Here is a 17252-nt window from a genome sequence, read left to right as displayed (position 1 = left end):
TTGTAAATGACAATGCCTTTTATTTATGTGTTAATTAGCAGAAACAGATAAATAAAAGGCATTGTCATTTACAATGCCAATAGCTTAATCTCTCACAAATGCGAGACCTGTTGCATTGCAAATGCTTGTTTAAATAAAGGAGAAAAACTAAAGGGGAGATATAGTACCAACAACCAAGGGGTACTTCCAGAGCCTAGAATGACTAGTCACAGCTATAAGCTGAAGCGAGCAAAACCTAGGTAACCAATTAATGCATTGACTGGTGCAGTTACAAAGCTGGTGTGAAAAAAGTGCCACAAAACAGAAAAATAAACTGATGTGAGCAAGCCTAGGAAAGAATGACAAAAGAACTGCTTTAAAAATTAGGTTAAACTGCAACGACAATGTGACTTAGCTTCAACCAACAAGTTAGAAAAAAGGCAAGGACCACTTATGTATGCATCTCTGGGGATAAAAGATAAGCAGTGCAACGAGAATAAAAAAAATTAACCAGCTAGAAAGAAATACAAGCATCAGCAAAGTCAACTTGTCTCATCTAGTTGACTTTGTGGAATTGCTAGTGCTTTTTAACCACAGTGCACAGCATCTGCAAAAAGCATTTAGCTTTGTGGATTTATAAAAGATCAATAATAAAAAAAGATGCTGTGATGCAGCTGCTGGCATGACGCAGTGTGATAACCTGTGCACGCCTCGATCACCAAACTTGCATACACCAGCGTCACAACAGGGTACCATTTTGTTTGATATTTTTTTTATTTCTTCACCCCAGAAGGCTGAGGCTATATGAAATTGGAAACAACAAAATGACTGAGCACCAGCCTTTTTCTTTTTCAAGGCAGACAAAGGGCCATATGTATGAAGGCAATTTTTCGATCACAAACGCCAAAATTCGCAGAATTTCGCCGTTTGCGATTGCAAATCAGCAGTGTCCAATGTATGACACAAAACACCCCTTGCAAAATAAGGAATCGTAAATTTTCCAATTCCGCAAAAAAACGCTATTTGAGAATTTCAAATGGGCATTTTCATACATATGGCCCTTTATGAGTAAAGCTAAGACCATGAATGAACCAGTCAACAGAAAATGAAAAACAAACAACATAGATAGGGGACTATGAATTACTTTTGAAGCAACAAAACACTTTAGACCATTGCCAAAATGTTCAGGGCGACTCCAAGACTACTTTTAGAGTACATTGTGAAATAACATGCTCTCAATAGAGAGGGATGGTTAATGAAGTAAGGAATAACTTCAAATTGAGAGTGGCAATCAGTACTGTAACTGGATAAGCGCACCATGGGCAGTAGTGATGGAGAACATCCTTTACAACGAAACCCTTACAACGCTGTACCATTACGACGCAGGTTTAACAACGAAAGTTGTTACGACTTTCGCTGGAGGGTGCTCTAGGATAGGGAATAGTTTAATTTACTATCCAACACCTTCCCTACTATCCACGGGGACTGGAGTTGGAATAGTAAATTAAACTATTCACTATCCAGGGCCCCCCAACGCAAGTCGTTGTAACGACTTGCGTTGTAAAACCTGCGTTGTAACGGTACGCGTGGTAATACCACGCGTTGTACAGTCATACATCCGTAGTGATGGTTAACGGCATCTTGTCAGACTCCTATTAGCAGAGGGACACATATGGGGTGCCCTTTCTTGTTTTCTCTCTACATGGAGCAGATGGCACAGAGAGTCCGTGACGACCCAAGCATTTTGGGGGTACAGTTCAGATGGGACGCTCATACCCTAGTGATTTACGCAGACAATGTTCTGGTCACCCTGGATGGCCTGGCACAATCTCTTCCCGCTTTCCTCAAAAGTCTTCTTCTTTTCAGCAGGCGTCTGGCTTTGAAATCAGCCTGCAAAAATGTCATGCATTCAACCTTTCAGTTTAACCACCCCTCAAAGAGCAATTGGCTACCCGATACCCGCTAACCTGGTCGCAGTCCGACATTTCAAACCTAGGGGTGCAAATAGTTCCCATGATTGAGATCACCACCTCCATGAACTAGTGCACTCTGCGGACCTATGTCAATTAAAACATTGCCACCTCTCCTGGCTTGGCCGCATTGCGGCCTTTGAAAATAATAGTATTTCACAAAGCTCTGTACGTGTTTCAGGAGCTCCGGCTTACGCCCCCCCTTAGCACGCTCAAGACTTTGCAACCAGAGTTACTCTACTTCGTCTGGAACGGCAAGCAGCCTTGGTTGCACAGACTTCTCAGATACCACCCTACAGCCAAAGAGAGACTGGTGGCCCCTACCATGATGGTCTAAAGCTGCACAATTGGGCTTCATGGTGAAATGACACAGAAGCGAGTCAGAGAAACACTGGTGTCTTATGGACCGAGCAAAAGCAGGCAACCATATCTGGCTATCCTACATACATGGGGCCTGGGGTCTTTATTCTTCACCCATTACGAGGGCTACTTTTGCAGCTTATCCCTTGGTGGCACTGCAAGGGGGTCTGACCACTTTTCCTTGGCCATTGACCCCCATCCTGGGAAACCCTGACTTCACCCCAGGTCTCCATTCCTCAGCTTTGTATGCCTGGCATCAGGGGGCCGCAAGTTGATACGATTGTTCTTTGACGAGGATGGGATCATTCCATTTTATCGATTGAAGGAGGATTATTGCCTCCTGGAATTTGAATGCCTCTGCTACAGTCCTCCATCTGTAAAGGTGCAGAAGACTCTTACCCCCAATCTGAGCAATGGCTGATCCTGAAGAAGGGAAATAGGTGCCTCATAACTGAAATGTACACCTTTCTCGCACAGGGCTACAAGGGTGTGAATACCTCTGCCCAGCAGCACTAGGAGCAGGAACTGGGATGTCCCTTCACACCGAGAGGCTGGAATGAGTTCTGTTACCAAACTCATCACACAGCACGAAATGTAGCCAGCACATTTATTGGTACCTTACCCCTGCCAGACCGCATAGAATAAACCCCCCACACAGCGGGTCTTGCTGGAGCGGTTGAAGCACCCGGCACATTGCTACATCTTTTATGGTCTGGCCCAAAGTTAGCCTATTTCTGGGAGGACGATTTGGCAGATATTGCTGTGCACATGAACATGCAACTACCCCACTTCCCAGCCTATAGAATTCTGGGTCTTCCTGACCCCCTTACATACCCATAAAAATTCAAGGGGGGCGTCAGATTGGACTAGCTCTCAGTGCTGTCCATCAGCTGATTCTATCACACTGGGGCACTGCTACAGTCTCAACACACACCACTTAGCTACATAGATTGTGGTGGATCCTTGGTATGGAGAAACTAACTCTGGCAGCGGAGCACCGATTGGAGGAATATCAGAGACTCTGGGACTCCTTTATTTCTCTCCTCTCCACAGAGTTCAATGAGCTCACTTGCCCCAGATATCTGAAGGTCCGGCGCCTGCTCCCGAAGCATTTTCTCACACCCCAGGTGCAACACATGCTCTTACATAAGCCACTATCAAAGGTGCTTCTAGGTATCTCGCCTTACTTCTTTTTCTAGGTCTGCACACCCGTTTGCTGTTGCTTAATCATGAGCGAGTATGGCAGGAGGGGTCTGGGAGTAGATCAGTTGGAGTTTCTTTGTCCGATTCTTAACTGCCTCCCGGACAGTAGTCCATCTTCCACTTGAAGCATGGGCCTTTTTTGCCCCGGCAGAGCTTCCTGCCGGCATATTGGTTGTTTGCTTTATATGTTGAGTACCAAACTAAATGCAATAAACAGATTTGAACCAGCATTTGATGAGAAATACCAAAATTTGGAGCAGGCCAATTTCTCACTTTCTTTTACAGGCCAAAATCTTCAAATCTGCCACTGAAGAAATTGAGAAGCATACTAAATCTCATGGTATTCGTGAAGCCTGAAATGAGTGCATCTACCCTTCACAGACCACAGAGTCTCTTTTGGTACCACCCATGGATCGACTGCCACGGACTACTGAGGAAAGTCAGGGCCATAGTCGTATACAATTTGTATGCAGTATTTGACAGTCAATCATTAGGTTCTCTTGAACACCAACTGAAACAGATGGAAGAAGCTGTTTGCAATCCTCGTCCTAAAGTGGTGCCCACCAATTGTTCACGTTCAGAAACTAACCCCCATATTTGGAAACCACAGATGATCATAGATTAATTGCTTTCATAACCTTCCTAAATAGAGCACATGTATTCTAGAAGGTCCTCTCGCCAAGACTACACTACACAAACTGCCTCTACTTATGCATTTCTTATGTTGTTGTTAAACACCTACTGATGAGTCTACAACACCACAGCTTGCCTCTACTTGAGATTTGGCAAGAGAGTGCATGTCTCTATCCTCCCCCTTATGCCTTACATTTGTTCCTGAAGACCTCCCCTTCCCACTTTTTGGCCCTATTTGAAATACTAGCTGCTGATTTTTCGACTCTGAGATTGCACTGAGGTCTGCTAACCAGACGCCTGTGCCAGTATTCTAACCCATTACAAAATGTATGTTGAATTGACTATCCCCAATTGGCATAAGCTGACTTACTTATAGATGCCTAGTATATGGTACCCAGGACATGTAAGACAGAGTGTCCTTCAAGGGCTGCAGCAATGGTTGTGCCACCCTGTCTGTGACAAAGTACAAAATGTCTCCTAACCTGCCACTGCAGTCAGAAAAAGAGCAGTTGCCAATTTTCTAGTTTGACTTTGCCATTTAAACCGTTTGCAAAGCACCCACTTCCCCTAACAATATATGTGAGACTTCCCTATGGAAGACTTATTGGAACCCTAAGGTTGGGAGTTCTATAATTTTTAGAAGGACATGTACTTTTATCATGTTCTAACAGCAAAACTTCGGAATTGTCATTCTAGCTGTAGAAAGGTTGGTAGCTCCATTGGCTAACACAGAGTTACTGGTTGACCTCTCAGCCTGGCTAACTTCTGAGTGGGGCTGCTAAGGTGGGTACATTAATGTATCAAATTAATCATGGCATTAAACCAGATTAGACGCCCAGGCTGAATTTAACATCACTTTTAAGGAAAGGCAACTTTTAGAAAGTTGCCCCTCTTTTGCCCAGTTTGTCCAGTGACCTTGCACAGTGCTGCCATCAGACATATGTCTGCTCTCCTTTGGAATCATGTGAATAAATACCAGGTTCTGGAAGAATAGTAGCCTGCTTCAGAGGGATGTGTCACCTCCCCCTTGCAGGAAGCCCCTCAGGGTGTTGACCCAAAAGGTGAGTTTTAGAGGTGAAGTTGCCTTTGGTGGGCAAATGGAGATCACCCTACTGAAGGGTTGCCCCTTTGTTCAGGTAGACAGGCAGGTGGCGAGAACAGAGGTGAGACTAGCCCTCACACCAGTTTCCTTGTGGGCCTGTAGCCCACAGGTAGCCACACCTCTGGTGTGGGCCACCAGGCTCCTCACACCCAAGGAAGGCTTCAGGCATCTTGAGAGAGGGCAGAATAGTGCACTCTAGGATTGCTAGATGCCACCCATAACCAGACGTCATCACAAGGTGGGGAGGAACTCTTGTAGTCCATTGGCTAGTGATTGCATTACCTCCACAGGGCACTTTCTGGGCATAAATATGGCACCCCAGGCACCCTGAACCTCAGATCATGCCAGGAACTGGAGAAAGGACTGAAAAAGGACTGCCCTGCTGAACCATTAACCTGGCAAGAGAAGCTGCACTATTCGCTGGACTGCACCTGCCGTACCTGGGGCTGGCAAAGAGAGGACTCTGCCTGTAGCTCCTGGAAAAGTCTCTCCAGAGTTGCAGACCAAAGAAGCTACTCCAAGGGTTACTCGGCTGACCCCATGGAACCAGCTGAGAGGCCATCAAAGCTGAAGAAATCCACTCCGGCAAGTCAGTAGCAACATTTTTTGAATCACCGCTGCCCGCTGCTGGGCATCCGAAGAGACCAATCCTCAGTAGCCAAAGATTGCACCCGAGTCTGCTGAACCGGGGAGTGACATTTGAATCCAGATTAGTTGCCAAAGGCAGACATCAACCTTCCTCAAAGGATAACACTGGATCAGCTAAGTACAGCCACAGCTGGCCTTCAACTGTCTCAACGAGGACATGAGGGACACTGACCTCTGCAGCTAAAGTCACCCCACCTTACCCATGGACCAAAGAATGGCCACAAGGATCGCACAGCACCCAGAGCATCTTTTAGCATCCTCGGCATCCTCCATCCATAGCATCAGGACCAGTCCATTGACGTCTATGGTGGGCTTGATGTAAATTGTGGGAGTGGACTTAAGACTGCTTTGGTGACCAGGTAACTGTCCAACTACTCGTCACTGACTGCCCTGATCTTCTCCTTGCTGGACTTAGTTGCGCCACTCAGGCTGGAGTAGCTGAATACAACTCTTTCAAACTTTTCAAAAGTTTCTAAACTTTACTGTTACCAATGCTTGTTTGTGCTTCAGGCTAAAAAGCTGAGATTTACTTTTTACTTAAAAATCTATATGTCCGGAATGCTCAGGTGGATTTTTTAGTATTTATTCATTCAAGAGTTTTATATAGCGCCGGCAAGACCAGAAGGTATCAGAGTTCTTTACATCAGTAGATGTTCATCAAATAATGCGTATATTCAGAACAGCTGAGTCGAATCAAGACAAGTCAAAGGTTGAGTACTATGGGGGAAACATAACAATTATAGTAGGGAAGGGGTACAAGGAGAGCTATGGATTGCGAGCATGTCTTGATGGGTAACTGATATCCTGTTAAATTGAGACATTGTATGAGGAGGAGATCCTTTAGCTTTCTTTTGAAGCTCAAGAAGGAGGAGTTTATCCCGTTATGCATTGGAATGGAGTTCCAGATGTTTTGAGGCATTGCTCGAGAAGGATCGTGCCTGGGTTTTTTGTTTGTGGCCTTTCGACAGAAGGAGGAGTAGTGTGTTTGAGCTTCTTAGGTTTCTTGTCCGACCTTTCCTTTTGAGGTGAGGAAAGATGGTTTCCCAGTGAGGAGGGTTTTATGAGTGGAACAGGCAGTTCTGAAGCTGCAGCAAGTTTCAATTGGGAGCCAGTTCAGTTCTTTCAGGGCAGGGGGGAGATACATTTTTTTAATTCATCTGACCAATCTGGCTACTGCAATTAGAGTGGTTCTAAGGGGTGCAAGGTGAGATTTCGCAGTGCCTGTAAGCATTCGCGGTCCGTGCAGGTAAGAGCGGTGGGGCATGTAAGGGGGTATTCCGAGGGACGATGCTCAGGGAAAATTCAATAAATAAATAATTTTCACTCAGCGTCGTACCTCAGAATCCCCCCTTACCCGGCCCCACCGCCCCACCTCTATTACCTGCACTGACCGCGGCTGCCTGTTAGGGTGGCGTTCCCGTAGTCTAATCTAGACAACACCAGGGCTTGTTTGGCAGATTTAAGGTCATTCAGCGGTAGGAAGGGTTTGATTTTGCTCAGAAGCTTCCGGTTGTAGAAGGGGCTATTCGCACTGTTTATATGATCTTTCATGGTTAGCTGGAGTTCAATGTGATTCCTAGAGATTAGGCAAAGATAGCTAAGAGTGTCTATAGAGTCTAGCAAGTCCTGAATCTGGGGGCACTGCTCTGTCTTGAATCTGAGAAGGATTTCAGTCTTATCTTGGTTGAGTTTCTTTTGGAAGCACCACAATATCTGTTAAGGGCTATTTCACCTGCTCAGAGGCATGTTTACTTAAATCCAAAACTTCAATATATTATAGGTTGATAATGTTGTGGGACGCCGGTTGGAAGTCCCACATCAGAAATGAGTGTGCCTGTACTAACAGGGAAGCGAAAACCCTAATCCACCTCATGATGAAGTGCCCTGTGCTGTCAGAGGTGTAGGTGGTGTACATAATTTCAGGGCTTGCAAGGACTCACAACCCAGGGATAAGCAGGATACATTTTACACCTCTGTGAAAGAAGGCCATTAGTCAAACAAGTGGAGAGCCCCTGAGATTGCAAGACAAGGATATGGTGTGTTTGCTAGCTGTGAAAGAATTTTTGGGTTTTAATCTGTAATCTGTGACCAAACCACTCTTATGGCCACTTTTAAGAGATTTTTGGAGTCTGTATTTCTGATGTGTGTATTAAATGCTGGGCAGAGGTATTTTGTAATTATTTTGAATGCTGTTACTGATGTTTATGTGCTGGAAGAAAAATCCCATATAAACAATTTCTGCTAATAGGTGTACTTCATCCAAACTGTAGGCTTCCAGCTTTGGATCTCAATTCCTTTGCCTGACTGATGACCACCGCAAAATCAATACACTGCAAAGTCTGGCTCTTACCAAATAGTTTTCTAATTTGCACCCCACTGTCCTATTTACCTGTCCCTTATCTGTAGGCAAAAAAATGCATACTGACAGCATGTGCTGTGCTATAGTATTCTCTTGCTGTTAGAAGATGTCCACCCCTTCCCAGAGAACTAGAGAGAATCATCCATCAAACCTGTCACTTAAAATGAAAACTAACAAAACACAGCTTTACACTTCTCCCAAAAAAAACAATTCATAAATTCAAAAAGCAGGATTTAATTAATGGCCACTGCAACATGTAAGAGCTTCTGTATTTAGCAGGCACTTCACCTCTGCTAACCAGTGGTCAAGTGAAGGAACTCCTCCTTTCAACATTGTGAAGTTGGTATACACCAATTGGTTTATTTATTAGAGCCCTTACCTAGTGCCTGATACCAAGTCTACTCATGGCCTATAAATTAAATGCTGCCAGAGGACGGCAGCAATTGTGCCCTCCACTGCCGTGGCACTGCAAAGCATGTATCCACGCCTGCCATGTAGCCTCACTGTGTAGCTTTCAACTGCAAATTCGACTTGTCAAAATAACACCTTTTTGACAGGCCTAAACCTTCTTTTTAAATTTTAAATATAAACGAGTCAGTCCTAAGGAGGCCTCATTGCTTATAAGGCATGGTGCATGGAATTTAAAAGTAGGACATGTAACGGTTTAATGTAAAACATGTCCTAATAGTGAATGGCAGGGTATGCTCAGACGTGAGTCCCTTGCTCACTTTGCCACTGGATTCCAGCAAGCCGGGCTGAAGACGGCTGGAATGCCAGAAACCGGTCCTCGGAAGCTTGTTTCCGGTCCAGGGAAGACATGGCTTGGCAGTTGGGGCTGGACTGTTCCCATGAGGCACAGGGTCAGACTGATTTGCATATAGCCATGTCTGAACTGGGGTGGCAGAGTGGGCTAAAGAACGGTGATGGATTAAACCCAGATCTTTTGACTGGGTGTGAGTGTTTGATTGATTCAGATGCTCTGTCCATCACCACCCCCTTTTGTACCGCTAATAGTGAATAGAACCTCAAAACTATTTTTACTGAAGTATAGCAAAAGTACCCTCTTGTCGCTAAAAGGCTTAAGGACCTTCAAGCCCCTCCAACAATATCATGACAAGTTAGAAACCCAGGAGAAACTATGGATTCAGAGATATACTTGAATCCACGTCACAAAAAGTACCTTCTCCACAATGACAAAAACTAAGGTTCATTTTCCCATACCTTGCACTAGAACATAAAGTGCAAGCCACCCTCACACTCATAATCTTCAAGCTTGACTATGCCAACAGCCTATAATCTGGGTATATTGTAATTCATCATACGCAAAAACAAATCATCCGAAATGCTGTCACAAGGTTTTCTCTCCACCTTCATCCAAGAGAACGCATGACTCCAGTTCTGCAATTGTTCTACTAGCTACAGATAGCTAGAAGGGCAGTGTTCAATGCACTCTGCATTGCCTACAGAGCCTCCCAAGGAAAAAGACTGCTATACCTGAAAGTCAAATTCAAGAAATAAAAACCAAACACTGCGCTTCAGGCTTGCACCACTTATCATACTACTTTACCATAAGAAATCAATAAGAGGCACTGCTTTCTCAGTACTAGCAGCCACGCTCAGCAGCTTACTACCAGCCAAGATTAGAAGCACCGAAGAGCATATACACTTTTGAAGACAGTTAAAAACATGGCTATTTCCTACATAGCTGCTTGCCCAGATCCCAGCAACAGACCCCAGTAAACATTTGCACCCTCAGGGGCAATCCACAGGTTACAACCCACGAATTGGAAACAACTCAACCAGCAAACCGTTTTAGATATGCAGGTAAGCTAAGAAGGGCTGACCCAAGGCTCACCGTGGCACTATATAGTTATGTACTTGCATTATTAACAATTATGGCCCACGATAGTACTAGGACCATAATATGCAGCAGTAAGCAGCAATCTGTAACGTATGCCTCTTAAATTCACATAAGACTTATCTGCTATGAGGGCTATCCATTACTAGTACTGTACAGCCCAAAAAAATAAACATCCCCAAATGAACAGGCATGGAATAACTGAAGACATCTGTTGCACATTCCTGGACAATTGATAGGACTTTAATATAATCCAACACTGCAGGTTCCAAATAGCTATACAATCTGACCGCACTCTGCATCTCACACAGACACTCAGATAAGGGATGATAATAAAAATGCCCATCCCAACCTAGCTTTCCACTTCTCTTTCCCTCCAACCATGTCAGTCCGAGACTACAACTATACATAAAATCTCAGACTAGATAACCCAATACAGTACCCAGCGAAGCAGACTATTTCATAGGAAATAAAATGGAAGGAGAAGTTGGAAGCTACAAGCATACTGAAAACCATAAAGATGCACGTCTGCCTCTCATACTTCATTATCCACTACATCACTATGTGCTGTGTCACATAACAAATTAACTGCATCTCAGTGTTCATCATGCATGACATGGGATCAAATTCAAAACAAAGCCAACATACTTCCAACCACACACCTCACACAGTGTAGTGTGTTACCTATGTAGGCAAGTGCTTCAGCTCCCCACATAGGGGTAGTAAGTGCTATATAGATGCTACAATACAATATAATCCCAATACTTTCCCATAGAACATTGGAAAGCATTGTTATCCTAATTCTTTCCTATATACCATAGGAAAGCATTGATACAGTTTTAAGTTTGATAAATGTTATCTCTACATAGGAAATATCCATGCATTTCATTTTTGAACTTTTTGAAATATTTATTACATGCCTAATTCACTGGTGAAGTAAAATTTCTGATAAATATTTTAGAAAAGGGACTTTTTGAAAGTCAACTTTGTATTACTTCTACCAGCCAGTAGTTGGCATTTCAATAGGTCTGAATGAGGTATGAACTTGCTCCCAGAACAGGGGCACAACGCACTGGGGGTGGGGAGGTGTTCTTGTGCCCTTGACAGGATGTCCTATGGAATGGGCCCAAGGACTTGATTAACTTCAAAGAGGTCTACCCTGCTACAAGCAGATGAAGCTAACAGCCAAACCAGCCTCTATCACAGTGAGCCTCTTGTTAGCATCACAGTGTCAGATCATGGCGCAATGTCAAGACTTACTTTACAGATCTGCTGGTTTTTTTTAATATCACTGGAGGCAAACGTCAAAGAACCTTTCTCTGTCACAGGCAAATATTAGAACTGACGCTTGGGCAAGGCCCTTCTTTTGTCCCCCCACCCAGGCAGGCCCCAATCACAGCGTGCCTACAGCCTGTTTGACAGTTCTGCTGGGTTTACGTATGACATTTGGGATGTGTGTATCCCTTGTCTGATTGCTGAAAATTCAGCTTTACTCTACCAGACGTCTGTGTCAAAGGTTGTTGTGAGTACAGGGATTGTCTAAAACTGTAATTTAGTGTTAGATGTGGGAGACACTAGGATTACCAATGAACATTACCCAGACACACACCCAGACCACAGAGCACAAGATAAGTGTGACCAAATTCTTTGCCATCTTGAAAATGCCAAAAGTGGACAGAGTTAGCCTGGCAACTTTTACCCCATTGGTTAGGGTGTCCCCAGGGATCATTCCTACCCAGTAGCACATGCCAGGCATAAATGTGCCATTTCCAGGCACCCACTTCTGAACACTCCTGGACCTGTGGAAGATTAGAAGAGGACTGAGCCTACTGTCTGAGACCTGAGAAGAGCATAAAAGATTGGACCGGCTCTCCCTTTTGTACCCAAGACAAAGAAGTGGACTCCAAGGGTCATAAGAATGACCTCCTATTAAAGCAACAGGGACACAAAAAAGCAATAAGAGGCTTTTCCCAGTGACTTGAAATGGAATGGAACCTCCTGTTGGCCTCTGCCTGCCACCCTGTGAATCTATAAGTGCCTCCCCTGAGGTCCTGGAGGGCTTTAGAATTGTACTGCTATAGTGGATTGGGACTTACAAGAATATAGTCTGAAGGAAAAATCTTTGTATCCATCATACACTTCATAGTGGGCAGCGTCAGTGTGCCTAGGTCCTGTTCTAATGCAACCACTGATTATCACCCACCGTTTGTGCTGCCTTGCTTGGCGTTATTTCTACATAAAACTTTTAAAAAATCATATCGCTCGTTCTTCTTAATGGAAGAGGTGTGGCGCAGCGGCCAGGGCGACTGACGCTGGAATCTGGGGCTCACGGTTCGATCCCCGGCACCGGCGGCAGTTCAGCCCAGCACCATGGGACTCTGGGCAATAGCTGGCTTAATCTTCCCGAAGGCCCCCAGCGCCAGGACACTACTGGTATTTCATTTAATTTTCATTTAATTTTTATCATTTTGGAGTAATTTTGAATTATAAATGTTACTCTGTTTTTCACATTTCTTTTGGGATTTTTATTATTGTTTTACATTTCGACTTATTTCGATTTTAGTACGGCATAGATACTTTACACATTTTCTCTAAGTTAAGCCTGTCGGCTCTGTGCCATAGCTACAAGGGAGTTGCTTAGGCTTGGTTAGTGACTTTAATGGTGCATCCTGACAAGGATAGTCAATATTATTTGAGGGAGGTACACCCTAAACTTATTAACTTAATGTCTTACATATGTGATTATGCTAAGTGTGAAGGTGTTATTTTCAGAAACAAAGATGACTCTTTGAGGCATGACCGTATTTCAGGAAAGTCAATAATCTTTTCAAGTAATCATGTGCAATGTTGGAAGCTGGTTTATAGATTGTGTGGCCTGTGTAGGTAAGTGTTTGTTTCTCTTTCTTCTTGTGTAATTTCATATGTCTTCTAAGGTACTTTTGGGGTTGGATTCAGTATTGTTCGGCTATAATGTGCTGCGAGATAATTGCCTCACATGTTGCCCTGTATTAATGTATTTGCTATAACCCTAATAAAAAATATTCAGCAAGGAAAGCAAAATATCATGCATTTGAAAGCAAAGATGTTAGCGAACAGGTGACTAAACGTGAAAAATGTTGATTTACCCAGGTTAGAAAGGGGAATACTGTTATTGAAAAGGTAAGCTTTGGGTCTGTACATAAGAATAAATGTCTGCCCCTTACAAGATCTGTGATTGTAGGCAAACCCTTAAACAAACAACTATATACATGAGTGCCTCAGACAATGCAACTTAACTAGACCTGTTTTTAATGCTAGTTTTGCGCTTTACTGCTTCTGGGGAGAACTTTGTGAAATTTCTGCAGTTTTCAAGTGTTGATTTGTTGTGATCTGCTGTTTATGCTTCACTATGAGAGACAGTTTAAGCAACTTTCAACAAGACAAATGTAGGAGAGACTTCCTGAACTTCTGGCACAACAACCAGGCTAAGATTGCTGCATTAACAAGCATTGGCACAGCCAACAAGTCTCGCCTATACAACAGCTATTGGCTTTGCCAATGTGTTTTAGCCTTGTTGTACACCAGCATGGCTGCTGTTCAGCATGACTACAAGTTAGTGGAGTGGCATAGAGAGTCGTGCAATGGTATAGAGTGTTGTGGAGTGCAGTAGAGAGGTGCAGAATGGAGTGGCGAAGAGGGTCATGAAGGGAGTAGAGTATCGTAGAGTGGAGTGGAGTGGAATGGAATGGCGTAGAGTGAAGTAAAGTGGCCTGGAGTGGCATAGAGGGAGTTGCGTGCAGTGGAGAGGAGTGGTGTAGAATACAGTGGAGTAGACTGTTGTAGAGTGGAGTAGCATAGATTGGAGTAAGTTGTCATAGAATGAGGTGGCATGGAGTGGAGAGGAGTGGCACAGAGTGTCTTTGAGAGAATAGAGTGTTGTAGAGTCGAGGAGCGTAGAGTGGAGTAGATTGTTGTAGAGTTGAGTGTCATAGAGTGGAGTGGCATGGAGTGGAGTTGTGTCGTAGAGTGGAGTGCCATCAAGTGGAGAGGTATAGTGTGTCATATAGTGGTGCAGAATAGAGTACAGTGTCGTAGAGGAGAATGGAGTAAGGCAGAGAGGTGTGTCATACATGGAGTGGCGCAGAATGACATGGAGTAGAGGAGGAGTGGAGTGGCATGGCATAGAGTGGAGTGGCCTAGAATGAAGTGGCACAGAAAAATATTTTAATACGATCAAAACAAATCAATACACTGGGTGTTGACAGTTTGTGCGCTCTATACATTTATCCCTAAAACTGTATGTCTGTGCAAATGTAATGGTCATTTCAATTGAAAATATGTTGTCTGTAATGGCAGTGCGCTACCAAACCATGCATACTCCACACTACGTCACTCTACTCTACATCACTCCATTCTACTCCACAGTACCTCACAGAACTTCACTCTACAAAATGCCACTCCACTCTATGCCACTCCACGACACTCCTCGCCATGACACACTTAAGTCACAACACTCCACTCTACACCACTTCACTCAATGACACTTTACTCCACTCCACGCTAGGCTATTCCACTGTACTCCACGGCACTCCAGCTTACACCACACTTCAGAATTACAAAATAATGTGCTACATTTGCGTTTTCTAAATCTGATATATTCTGAAATATCTGCGCAGTTCATTTACAGACATTTAAATTGTGTTGTGTGCTGGATAAAAGTCTTTCTTTTCACACCCTCAGTAGCCAGAAACATTGTCACATAAATCCTCTCTCTTTTAAGACAGAGCAGGAAAAGTAAACACCATGCCAAGCTCTCTTAGCAGACAGAGCCTAACATTTCACCTCTGTCTTTGAATGCAGGGCAAATGTGACAAGATGAGAACAAAATTTAAAAGTCTGTTTACAAAAAGTGAGCACTTGTGAAAGAATACAAGGAGAAGTGGTAAACAGGCTATGGTCCAAGGAAGGGATCACCTCAAGCTGGACAGCCTAAAACAAATAACGCCAGCAAATAGAAAGCAAACAAGTGAGAGTTAGAAAACACAAAACCAATGGTAAGAACTGAGTGGAATGCATTACCATGGAATATTTCAGAATGTCTGCAAAAACTCTTTAGCAAAGCAGACAGCTATACTGTCTGGTAGGCTATGACTTCAAAATTGAGCTCTTCTGCCGCTCGCATGTCTCCATCCCTTCGTTTGCAACCCATTCAGTAGCATTTAACAAAAGAATCCGGCTTCATTAATACTGATATGGCAGAAATCTGTTAACTCTATTGAATGGCCATTTTGATCTCCAACAAATTTGAACACTTATAACTGTTTTGCCATATTACTCTAAGTACATTATCTAATGAAACACAAATCCAGACAGAGTTAAAACATGTAAATGACATTACATAATGCACAATAAAGCATATTTAAAACATTTTTCAATACGATGCATACTACAAATCAGTACAAAAGGCACTCACTGTATTTGTTCTGGCCCCCTGAAGAGCAACTTCCCATGCACTGAAATAAACAAAAAGCAATTTCCGGGATTACAAAAAAAAGTACAGACACCAATAAACTTTAGATACAGTTTGTAGAGTTGGCTATTTGACAAGGACGGTATGCTACTTAATGGATGATCTACTGAGGCAAAACACGCAAAATTAAGAGGAAATGTTCAGGGCAATTCAGAGAAGTTATTTTAAGAGACCACTGAAATGTGAATTCGTCTATTTTTGTCTCATGCAAACAAGTTCATTTAGTAATTTATCCTTTCTGAAAAAGGCAGAGAAGTGTAAAAATGTCAGGAATGGTGCCCGGTTTTACATATAAAATACAGGACTGTGAAGCAGATCTTCGAACTGGGATGGGTTGGGAAAATATCAAACAATCAATTATAGTTCTAGGATTTCTAATATTTCTAATATTCATCATCTTGTTGCATCACCCATTGATCACAAAAAATACTAATGACATATCCTTTGATTTCTTTCCCTAAAATAACTGTAACCTGTTATAGGTGGTAGTGTCATTTTTGTTGATCGAAGGTTGATGATCAAACAGGACAAACACTTTAGTGTTGCTCCACTTCCAACTTCACAAGTGAAACTTGATTCAAGCTGAACACAATAGATTTAGAATTATACTATGATGCTGGTCAATTCAACATAAACAAATTTAATGTGAAAGGCAAAAGAGCAACTTCAAAAGAGAAAGCAGTTGTTGTCTAGTAACTACAGGATAGTTAACTATAGCAGTGGTTTTGAGTCTTCAGATTGCAAGAGACCTCTCCAAGAATGTGTAAGATAGGTATTGAGAAGGGGATAAAGGTTTTTTTTGTGAAGATAGGAACTTGAAAAAACAGAAAAATTGTATGGTGGGACATTTGCCTTTAGCCGGAAGTACTGAAGGTTTTGGTCACATAAAAACTAAAAATGTTGGTTTTTTTAAATCCACGCTGACATTTTTAGAGTGTTCTGGGTAATAAGGCATGCTGCAGTTCTCACGAGCTACACCAAGCTACATCCCGTGCATTCCTCCAAGCCTCTAGTTTTCAGAAATATCTGGTAGGTTCCTGTGATATGAAATCTGGAGGGGTCCCCAGAGCCACAGGACTATGATTTCTAACCCTCCGATGTAAGGACTAAGTTCAATCAACTAAAAAGTAAGTTGGACAACAGCCTTAACACCAATGTTCAATCTTGCACATACTGTGTTTTCAGGTTACTATCAGTCCCTCTAGATACGTTTAGGGACAGAGTGGCAATCCAAGCGATCTTTTGCTTATGAGCAATACTAAAATATAACACTAAACACAGACATGTAATTTAAAATCCTCAATTTAGTGCATAACATATGCACGATAACCACACAGAATACAAAAATAAAAGCAGTTCAGCATGCATCGGTCTGCGAAAACAAGATAAATGTTTCTAACAGTGTTAGTTAATTTCTGACATCCTAACCCCTTAAAGCTATTTCTAAGTGACATGCTAATAAACCTTAGCTAATGCATTAAATAGCAGACATGCTTTTTGAATTTTAGAGATTGTTAGGATTGATCACGCAGCATATCTTTGAATAGTTGGTTTCAGCTATTCCTTATCAAAGCTTTGCAGAAGAAGCAAAATAAGTGTTCAGGGTGAATGGGCACCTTTTGAATGGCTTA

General features: G+C 42.9%; 1 protein-coding gene across 1 annotated transcript in view; it reads right to left on the bottom strand.

The window, feature by feature from the left end:
- Nucleotides 1-17252, bottom strand: part of PLEKHB2 (pleckstrin homology domain containing B2) — a 158671-nt gene that overhangs the window by 20188 nt on the left and 121231 nt on the right. Inside the window, exon 5 of the mRNA XM_086942526.1 lies at nt 15565-15604. Within this exon, the coding sequence (XP_086798652.1) occupies nt 15565-15604 (40 nt within the window). The remainder of the gene's footprint in view (nt 1-15564; nt 15605-17252) is intronic.

The sequence above is a fragment of the Lissotriton vulgaris genome, chromosome 11 (assembly GCF_964263255.1).
Source record: "Lissotriton vulgaris chromosome 11, aLisVul1.2, whole genome shotgun sequence".
Classification (NCBI taxonomy): Eukaryota; Metazoa; Chordata; class Amphibia; order Caudata; family Salamandridae; genus Lissotriton; species Lissotriton vulgaris.
The sequence above is the reverse complement of the archived record's forward strand: the minus strand, read 5'-3'. Positions and strand labels throughout refer to the sequence as shown.